The following is an 11,025-nucleotide window of genomic DNA, read 5'->3' on the forward strand; positions in this document are numbered from 1 at the left end:
TACCAAAGGTTCACAATTCCCATTTGTCACTTTGTTCATGAAAGAACAATCTCAACCATTCCCATGACGAATAGCAACTCCCCCTCCTCTACGTCCTACACGCTTAACATGGATAATTTTCCCCTTTTGGTATTGTTTGGCCAGTTATGGGCCCAATTCATCATTTAACCAACTTTCTGTTAAACATAGGGAGTCCCACTTCATTTCCTTAATCAAGTCATATATTTGTATTGAGTGAGCTGGGAGAGATTCGACATTTTAGTAAACCGGCTTGTGAAAACACTAAAGGATACATCATGATAAGCTCAGGCCCAACTTCTCGATAGTTTGTTTGATATTCCCGGGAAGCTCACATATTTTTCCCACAAGGCTTAACAACATGCGCCAAGACTAGTCTCTCTTACTTTTTGAGACTATAGGGAGAGGGTTAACTTTTTGCATTGACTTAAGAGCAGCTAGGTGCTGATTCTTTAGTGTGGGCGTGCAGCGTGTCATTGATGAGCATCTGCAGCCCTGCCTTTACTCAGGAGTATCTTGGAAAACTGGAGCACCAGCTCCTAAAGATGGCGTCCACTAATGTGCAGTCCTGGAATGGAAAGCTCATCCTGCTCGTACACCAATCGGTGACCGCAAACCCAAGATCTGTAAGGGATACTCGCTGGGGGTCTGGATTCTGTCCTATTAGTGCCAAAAGATAAGTTAGCTCTAGTTTAGCAGAAGTAAAATATAACTACAATAGCACTAAAACCAAAACAAACACAGTAGTATCTGCCAGTAAAGTCACTCATGTACTAATTTCTGTACAAAATGGCTATTTATAGCAGCTTAATAGAGCAGCATCTATTTTAACAACTTACTATAGCATCAAAGAGATGTGCTTTCAGTCAGCAATTGTGCGGATGTTTGTCTAAGGTCTCGGACATGCAGCCTTTCCTTTTATAAGCATCTGCAGCCTTGTACATGCTCAAAAGCATCTGGGAAAGCTGGAGTGCTAACTGCTAAAGATGATGTCAAATAATGTGCAGTCTAGGACATGAAAAGCTCTTTCTGCTATGTGTAGCATTTGCTTTGTGTTAATGGGTTACAAAGGTGCCTCTTCCTTGTCAAATGGGGGCTGCAGTGCATTTTGTTTGTAACTAGAATCCCTCTGGTAAATTTTCTTATTTCTTGGAAACTTGCAGGGTGATGCTGGCGTAACCGGTCGCAAGATTATTGTCGACACCTATGGAGGATGGGGAGCCCATGGTGGCGGTGCATTCTCTGGCAAAGACTACACCAAGGTGGACAGGTCTGCAGCATATGCTGCACGCTGGGTAGCAAAGTCTCTGGTGCATGCAAAGCTGTGTCGCCGTGTATTGGTTCAGGTATGACTTTTAATGAGCTCCTGTGTTTGAGTTTCTGGCCTCTGAAACCTTGATCTAACCATGGCATGTTAAATTGAGGGTTGATTAGTTAAGATACTATGGGTATTATAGGTTACTATGCTTGAAGGGTCATCACTTCGAAGTTCCCTCTACACAAACATAGTGCCTCATGCTCCTTAGTGCGTATTCATCCTCCAAAAATTGCCATAAACAAACTGGATGTGATCTTCTTCGCCGAAAGCTGTTTAACACCCATGCATATCTTCAAAGTCCTCATCTGAGAGGGATACAACATTCTGCAAATTTATCATTCACACAAAGCAAGCAGCAGTTTTGTGGCATAAGTAAAATTCCACACATTCTCCTCCTTTGATAGAGTTGCTGCAAGCTTCTCTATCTTTCTTTTTCTGTGTGATTTTTCAGCCAGTTAACAGACAACTGTACACACAGGCCCCTTGCCCAATCTCACGACAGTGAGTAATTCTCAAACCTTAGAACATCTGTCACTGCCTCTCATAAAACCAGCACCTCTTGAAGTGGGTTTGTCTTCCAGCAGATCATAGGCTCACCACTTTAGTCCGGTCATTATAAACACTGTTGCTGGATCCCATCTACAAATCATTGCTTTCATATGTGCTATTCTAACTAGTTCTGCGGAAGCAAAGCGAGACTACAGCATTCACAGTGCATTACATGAAGGTTCAGGACTGCAGGAATGCCTTTTATTACCAAGAAAGGAGGTCGTCACTATGGCAGGCCCAGCTTTCAGAAATATGGGCTCCTTTCTCTCCCTCTCCACCTTTCGGAGCCCATTTTCTGTGTTGCTCCTCCACTAAAACAGTAGGATAAATGTGCCTTATACTCGTCATTATCATTCATCTCTTTAGGATTTGCACTACTCTGATTTCTCACTGTCCCCGACTTGTCTGACTCTAACTTCCCTCCCTTCCACCATAATCCATAACCTTGACCTCAGCTGGAGCAACACAAACCCTACAAAGTCACCACTAACTTCTTTAAAAATATTTTGGTGGACTGTCTTTAACACTAGCTGTCCATTACAACCCGTGCTATCACAGCACATCAACTCACTTTATAACATGCGCACATACGTCTGCTAAACAAATTTCAAATTTAAACTCCCAGTACTCTTTCAGGGTCCAGGCCTATCAACCTACCTTTCCTCATTCAGAGGATCTTGGAATAAAGAGAAGGAATTTAACTCTTTGGTGTTTTCCACAAGAACCCGGTGTATAAAGCACATGGTGGACGCGACCACCCGCATTGAGCAATCTCGCTGGGAGTCAGTCTGGAGTAATATTTTACTCGCTCATGCTTACCAATTTAACGTTGGCAAGTAGGAAGGGGGAACATTTCATGCCCAGGCAGGTTAAACTAACCAGCTCTTCAAGCTTTCCAGACTCCTTCTACTTTAAAGAGGTCCTATGTTTCATGCCATAAAGTTTGGCAACTCGGGAATAACAGATTTCAAACCACCAGAGTAGTGGAAAGACAGATTCAAGTTGATCCCATTGGAAAAGATGAGCCGGATAGTACAGAAAGAATTACACTTTGAACATTGCCATACATTCTTGCACAAGAAAAGCTCTTATATCACCATAGTAATTGTGTTCAAACAATTCAGGGGCTTGCCATTTCATATCAGATTAACAGCAATGATTTCCTAATCCCCCTATTGGTAGTAGCAGCAAAACCGATGACAAAGAAAGGCTTTTAGGACTAGCTCGGTCTGGTAGACTGTCTGATAGGACCTCACGTACACTGAAGTTTGTGCGACTGGCTCACATTTGGTCCACACAACATATTTTATGCCAGAGCAACAAAACACATTTTGTTCTCAGTGTGTTCTTTATGCAGTCAAATAGATTGCTTTGTCTATTATAGAAGAGGATTAGCTATTCCAGTCATTCAATTCTTTAACAGTGAGGTTTTCATAGCATGATTGTACCCTACATGTTGCTAATGCTATTAGTATGATTAAACCTACATGACATCCTAAAAAGCCTTGGCAATCCCAACACTGAATCATGGGGTGTGTGAGGATCTACTTGTTGTTTCGGACCTTGTAGTGCAATCTTAGTGGAACGTATTCAATCAGAAGAACAGGAAGACCTTCAGTAACGCAGTCCCAAAGATTTTCATTGGGATTGAGAGCACAATGCAGGTGGCAATTTTAAGAGTACCTAGCAGCCAGGACCTTGCTTGCCTGCTGCAGCGCTCCGTGAGATATTCAGAAACCCGGACGAAATAAATGAGGTAGGAGCTGCGTCTCCACTGCGTTGGTTTTAGTTTCATGTGACTAATAGACTGAAGAGGCCAATTTCCACTGGTTTCTTTGTTACTAGCGCCTTTTTATTATTTTTTATACAGTTGATCGTACTCGCTAATATAGCAGTTTGGAGGTTCTGTATCTTGAAGGACCCTCATCTTACGTGATATTCACAACCACACCGTATTACATTGGGCAACTGCCTCCGTGTGAGTCCACTCTCACAGGGGTAAGTAGATATTTAGGTTTCCACTATATATATATATACAACTGAATTATGGCTCAGACAGTAATGTTTTTTTCTCTATTTGCACACAGCACCCGGCTGGGTACCTGTGAGTATTTTATCCGTTCACTTAAAACACGGTGTCACTGTACATTTTCACGCTAGACTAGTGTTGGACGTTAAGGTAAAGAGGCGCATCACCTATAGTAATTTACTTTCATTTCTTAAGCCCCACTGGCCCTTTTTCTGATACATTCTTGTAATTTCCTTTTAGGTGTCCCTACATTAGACTGTCCTGACGAGACCCTTTACACTTGGAATAGGGTCGAAACGCCGTTGACGCGATAGGCAAATCACTCAATCAACACCTATATTAAATAAGTGTTGTTAATTTGAATAATTAATTACTGGTGATTGCCTGTGTAAAGAGAAATGCAAACCTTGTCTGTATGTTGTATGTTATGTAAAATAATTTTTTTGTAAGGTTTTTCATTTGGGACACTATTATGTAATTTGTATGTTTAATGTTAATTTGTATCGTAAATTTATGTCCACTTTTTGTGTAAATATTTCAGAAATATAAACAAAAAATTCATCACAAAAAAGATCTAACGTGTATGGCTTTGCCTTTTCTTCTGACATCTTTTATAATCCCCTTTTCTTTGATCATTATTTTAGATTATACACTATATTGTTAAGTATCAATCCGCATGAGCTATTGTTTCCTTACAGCACATAATACCCAGGCTCTTTGTGGGTAGGGTTTCCTTGTTTCCCAATCGAGTAAGCAGTGGTGTGGCATAGTCAGCCATTATTTGACTGGAGTAGATAGTTGGTAGAGACTAGAAGTAGCAATTCTATCTTCATTGGGTTCTGTTGCAGAGTGAGTGATGACAGAGTTAAGCTACTGAGGAAGGACTTCAGATGTATTATGCTGGATATATATGATACTCGGAGGTAAAGCAGTGTCATCAATGTATTGATGAATGGGGATCAAATTATCTTGAAGTATTCTAGCCAGGGGTTCCATTTATAAAGTGAACAGAGGAGGTTCAAGGATGGATCTTAGTGAAACACCATATTTAAGGAAATGTTAGGCTGATTCGAAGGAGGAGAGTTTTATGAATCGGGATCTTGAGTGGAGGAATGATTTAGGTCCACACTAAACTGTTCCCCCTATTTTCAGTTTTTGATGCAAAGGAGTTAGTGATGGTCTAGAGTATGGGTCTTCAATCTGGGGGACGGGTCCCCCTAGGGAAGTCTCAAGTGATCCCAGTGGGCACACCAGGCTCTGGCCAGAAAAAGCATTATGCTGATAACAGTGTTTTGTCTTCAGCAGAAAAGAAATGAGCCGCAGTAAGCCCCTCTGTAATGGGCCATCACTAACATCTCTTGTCATTTATATCCTAGTTGGAAGTGTGTGTCAAAAGGGAAGGGACTCCAAATATTCTTCAAAACCCCCAACCCAATTTCTGATAATCACACTGTGGATACTTTTACACGTTAGTAAGGCCTAACTTACCAGAATGGTATATTGGGCAATCATGTATTTGATTGCATTTTTAAAACTGTGACAGAACTTAACTGAAATGTTTAAGTCTAGACATATTTAAACACTGCCAGTTTAATAGGATATTGTGAATTTTGTTTTTAGGGGGTGCCCTGATTTGTTTTTTTCACGGAAGGGGGGCAGCATTAAAAAGTTTGAAGTCCACTGGTCTAGAGTATACCTAAAAGTAGCTGAAGGCATGCATCTCCATGATTTCTAGAGCATCATAAATCACCTGAATGGTGGAAATTTCCAAACTTAATTACATAGCAGCTTTAGTATATCAAAAATACAGTTTTGCATAAACCATATATGCCGCTCTGCCTAGAGTAATATGCTATTTATAACCATTGTCAAAGGGAGTGCCTGACCCAATTTAGACTTCACCTCTTGTGAGTCTTAACACCTCCCCATACTAAACAGGTTTATAGCAATCATTACACTATACACATATACATATTACTTTATAAGTATTTATAAATGTATAACTATATGTACTGTTTTAACTGATTTCTTGGTACACCTTGGGGCATCGTAGCGTTGATGTAGAGTGGCCTTTTAATCTACTTTGCATGTCTCCTTTCCCCCTTACTGCCTGGTGTTGTCCAGTTGCAGCTGTATCCCACTTGGCTATGAATTAGAATGTTGCAGATTAATGTGACCATTAGCTAGATTTTTCACTGCTCACAAACCTTGCCACCCTTGTATTTGTCTTAAAGCATTTTCTTTTCTTGTAGGTTGCATATGCCATTGGTGTTGCTCGCCCTCTGTCAGTTTCATTGTTTACCTACGGTACAACCCAGAAATCTGATAAGGAGCTCCTGGAAATTGTGCATAAGAACTTCGACCTGCGCCCAGGTGTCATTGTCAGGTGAGCCCCAGGATTTTCCCATAGTGCAGAACAAAGAAAATCATGGAACTAGAGAGCTGATGAACAATGCAGAAGTTTGGTTCTGCGTCCTGCAGAAATTGAGTCTGATTTGTATACTGTAGGCCTAAACCAATTAAGATTTAGTCTTAGGAAGAAGGGTATCTTTGTCTTGCTTGACACAGGTCAAGCACTCCTCTGACCTGTTTTTCAGCAACGGAAGTTGAGTGCAGCAGGATCAACAGAGTGGCAGATGACTTGTGGTTGAAGTTATGAAATTTTGTTTTCTCTCAGGGGATTTGGAAACTCCTTGGAAAATATTATGTTCCTAAGAGTAATTATAAATGACCATTGGAAAAGCCAATAGGTTTCTCCTACACTAGAGCTGTTGACTTTGCCAATGCTTTTTACCCATGTTGTGTGGCAGAGTAGCATGGAGTGGCATGGTGTAGAGTGCAGTGGCATAGAGTGGGTTGGCATAGAATAGAGTGACGTAGAGTGGAGTGGGGGTAGACTAGAGTGGAGTACAGTGGCTTGGAGTGGTGTACAGTGAAGTGGCATAGAGTAAAGTGACATAGGGTGGGGCAGAGTAGAGTGGCATGAAGTGGAGTGGCGTGAAATGGCATAGAGTAGAGTGGTGCAGAGCAGAGTGCTGTAGTGTAAAATGGCTTATAGTACACTGGGGTAGAGTGTATGGCTCTTGCCTGAGAGATTGTTGATCTGTTGCACGTTGAAGTTTTTAAAAGTGTACATGAGGTAGCAAGACACACATTTAAATCTCCCTCTCTCTCTCCCCCAACTTCCCTGTGCCCCTCTAGTCGCAGGTTCTCTGTTCTCTTGACCGTTTCTTCTCCCGCTGCTTTGCCCTCCAGCGATGCTTAACATCTGCAGCTAAAAACATTAGAACACTCAATCAGGGTTAATACAGTCAGCATACCTTTGGGATCTGGTCAGCGACATCCGTCCGCAAACAGAGTACAGCTTGTCTCTTATACACTGCTGGCCCTGCACGGTGGCAACTTAGAGACGCATACAGTCAGTCAGTCTCTCTCTCTCTCTCTCTGTCTATATATATATATAATATATCTCACTCACTCTCTGTCTTCCTCTCTTCCTACAAGGAGCTCGTTTCTGCAATCTGCGTCATTGCACTCTGGAATAGTTGAAGCCTTGCTGCACAAGTTGTGTTCCCGTGCCCAGGCATCCCTATTCCAACAACTCTCTTGCTTGTCACAGATTGGAAATCTGGAGATCCATAAATCGGGATTTGTTTATTGTGAAGATTTTAAAGAAAGGACGACTTCACTTTCTTACCCTCTTAATGATACAGTACAGTCTATGCTTCCAAATTAACTTTAGATCCCTCTGCAAATATTGAAGCCTGCATCTGTGAACAGTTAAAAGGTCACAAATTTGATACGTTCTTATTTCTGGTGTTTATTGTCTTATTTGTGACAAATCCCTTCTGTTCATTATTTTTCTCTCCTTTCCCTTTCTCCATTAGGGATCTTGATTTAAAAAAGGCAATTTATCAGAGAACTGCCTGCTACGGACATTTTGGACGGTGTGAGTTTCCATGGGAGGTACCAAAGGAAATTATTTTCTAGTGCAACGCAATAATTCGCCTACCCACCCCCTATCCCACGGACGAGGAAGGGGGATCTTGCACCACAGCGACTCTTGTGAATTCCACAGACAGTCCGGGCCTGCCTCAAGGAATCCAGATTCCGCCTCAAATACTCAAGACATCTCGGTCTGCACCTTTTGTGCCTTGCATTTGAGGGTTCTCCAGCCATGCAGATGCTTCAGTTTATTGCAGCTGGCTTACATCAGACCCTCTTTCTGTGCTATTCGACAAGCACATGCTTTTTAAATTTTGCAATGCTGCTATATTGGTTACAACTATAAAACCGGTCTCACACTTTGGTGAACTTGAGACTTGCCTCAGTTTCCAGAGCACCTGTGTTTTAAGGAGGAGCTTACGGATGCACAGGTGTTTTTCAAGTTGACATGGTCATGTGTGGCCATGTGGGGGCCAGTTTCCTTGTTTTAACTATGTCTTAATATATAGTGTGTTGGCTGCTGTTGAAGTCTCTTTCGTGTAGGTTGCCTACTGTAAAGGAATATTTTTTAGGTCTGCTAGGCCTACGAGAGGGGGAATGTTAAATTCGGCTTCCCCCCCAAAAGGTGTTCGTGACCGCCAAAAATAATATAGGTTTTAAGCCTCTAAAAAGAATACGTTTATGGCATGTCAAAGGTTTTTCACACACTGTGCCTGGTGACTGACTCATGAGCAGTATTTTGGTATAATATAGGTGCTGCAATGGATGATCTTGTGATTGGGAGAGTGACTGAAAAATGTGATCACTTGTTGGCCCACCATCATTTCTGCTACGACTACCTCTAAAGGAAGCTATTTCACTATATTTGTTTGAACTGGAAAGGTTTGCCTCTAGGATCAAAGTGCGGGAAACCTGTATCTGGTTTTATGGAAACCTACAGACTGCCAGTGGCAACCGAATGCGCACAGCATGTTTTAATTTTTTAATGTAGCTCTAACAGAATCACCAAAATGTTATTTTAATTTTATTTTTTTAACTAATGCTGTAAATGACCAAAGCTGATAGACTGTTGCCAAGCCGTTACTGCCGCAGTGGAACCAAAGAAGATCATGGTGGCGAAACGGCATTGGTGGGAGGCAAGGCACCTGGGGCCACCAAGGGCCAAAGGTACAAATCTTGATGTTTGGATCCTCTGGCAGTAATCTAAACAGCAGGATGCCCGGAGAAGATTTTGGAATGTAGGAAAGATGGAAAAAAGCACATAGAAAACCTCTATTTTATTGTTTTTGCATTTTGTCTTTTCACTCATTCTGCCTGTTGTAGCAGACTATCCCAGAATCAGACTGTCTTTTGTTACATTTAGGCTTGACACCAAACAGTGCACCGTGGCTGGTCTTAAGAGGTCAACCTGTGAAAGGGGCAGCATAGCAATAACCTTTCGCTTAAGTTGATGCAAATCCTTGCAGCGTCCTTGCTGTGAACACTTCTTGTGCCTTGCTGCATCTCGAATTGTATAGCTACAAGGAGGCAACGTAAGCTTGTTCGTATCTTTGCTCACATTTATCAAGCTCTTCTCTGTCAACGCGTCTTTTGTTTGACATTCCTGTCACAGTTGCATCTCTCATCTGCAAAAAATCTCTGCTGCCAGACCTTCTTTTGGTTTCCCTTAGAGACCTCTTGTGAACCCTTCCTGATCACACACTTGTGAGGATGAGCCCCTCTCCTACCACTGACCTTGTTTAAACTCCTCTTCACTACTGCAAATCTTAACTTCCCTCTCACCAAAGACAACATGTCTACTGTTGTAGACCTAGCACAGAATGCCTTTCTGTTGTTCGTGTTTTCCAGAACCCTTCTATAACCGATTTCCCACAATCTAAGGCAGATGCAAGTAAAAGTTAGTCTTTCATTTCTATATACAAATGGAAAACTAAACTAATCTTTTCAATACATATACTATCGAAAAATGTTGTGTATAGAAACCACTTCACCGCCCAGAAAAAACAGAAACCTCTCCAAAGGAGAGATTTAAATAGAGGTGGATCACCCAGAATAAACAGTGCTTTCTCGTTTTGCCATGGATGAGAATTTCACAACAAAATGGCAGATCCAGATCAAGAAAAGGTGAAGTGAACAGACTAAACCTGTGTGATATGGTGTTTAAACTTTGTTTGTGTTTTATTTTATCCTGTACAGTGGAAATCTGCTGCTTTTATCTAGGGGTGGGCGGAATTTGCGTAGTCGCGCTACGCAAAGCTCCGCGGAACGGTAAAAAATCTCTGCGAGCACGCAGAAATTCTGTGAACACGCGGAATTGCTTGTTCGTGATACTTTTTTCCTGTTCGTGAACGCTGTTTGCGTGCTCGGGGGGGGGGGGAAATATCTCGCGAACACGTATTTTGAGAACGCGAACAAGCAAAAAGTTCTGCGAAGTCACGGAATGCAGAATTTTGGGCAATTCTGCGTTCTCCGCGGAACGCGAAATGAAACAAATTCCACGAGCAGAACGGAATTTACCGCCCAGGCCTACTTTTATCCTCATATGTCTTATGTGAAACCTTCTCTTGGAAAAGTTTGAATTGGGTTACAGCTAATGCTAAAAAGCCAGTGCTTATACTAATATTTTTAAAGTGCATGGTCGTTGACATTTGTTAAACTCGAGGAGTAACCTAGACAAAAAGAGTGACATGCTAAAACAGAATCCTTCAGGCAAGAACAGAACCTAATGCTAATTTTGAATTCATTGGTTGATGCATTGATTCATTTGTAAAATAAATTTTACTAGTCCATTGCATAGGATCTTTGCTAAATAAAACATTCACAAAATGTATGCAGTTTTAGAAGCTCATTACTTTCCTCAGTTTGTTGGCATAAGGGTTCATATGTTGCTGGTAGTTTTTGAACAAAAGAAGCTACATGTTCATTATAAACATTGTTTTCAATACCCTCACTTTAGCTTGGCAAATAGGCGCTCAAAGAAATCAAGAAATTTCTACTAGACCAACACACATGAACTAAGTCACCAGACCCAATGGGTGTTATTCGACCAGCCGACCTTTCATGGGGATCCTGCCTGCTTCTAGCACCACTAATCTTTCAGTCACTGGACTAACATGATTCAACGAAACCCAGTCCTACCAGGCTTTCAGCAGCGACTCTTGTCAAG

At 41.6% G+C, this 11,025-nt stretch overlaps 1 protein-coding gene and 1 long non-coding RNA gene across 2 annotated transcripts in view; both read left to right on the top strand.

Moving 5' to 3' along the window:
* LOC146867961 (S-adenosylmethionine synthase) overlaps positions 1-10,689 on the top strand; it is a 93,022-nt gene extending 82,333 nt beyond the window's left edge. The window contains exons 7-9 of the mRNA XM_085608710.1: positions 1,182-1,364; positions 6,167-6,300; positions 7,802-10,689. Of these exons, the coding sequence (XP_085464836.1) occupies positions 1,182-1,364; positions 6,167-6,300; positions 7,802-7,904 (420 nt within the window). The 3' untranslated portion in view covers positions 7,905-10,689. The remainder of the gene's footprint in view (positions 1-1,181; positions 1,365-6,166; positions 6,301-7,801) is intronic.
* LOC146867962 (uncharacterized) lies at positions 3,764-4,273 on the top strand. The gene is made up of 3 exons (XR_014962401.1): positions 3,764-3,883; positions 3,973-4,064; positions 4,155-4,273. It is a non-coding gene; the product is annotated as an uncharacterized LOC146867962 (long non-coding RNA).
* Positions 10,690-11,025: the final 336 nt, after the last annotated feature.

The sequence above is a fragment of the Triturus cristatus genome, chromosome 1_2 (genome assembly GCF_964204655.1).
Source record: "Triturus cristatus chromosome 1_2, aTriCri1.1, whole genome shotgun sequence".
NCBI lineage: Eukaryota > Metazoa > Chordata > Amphibia > Caudata > Salamandridae > Triturus > Triturus cristatus.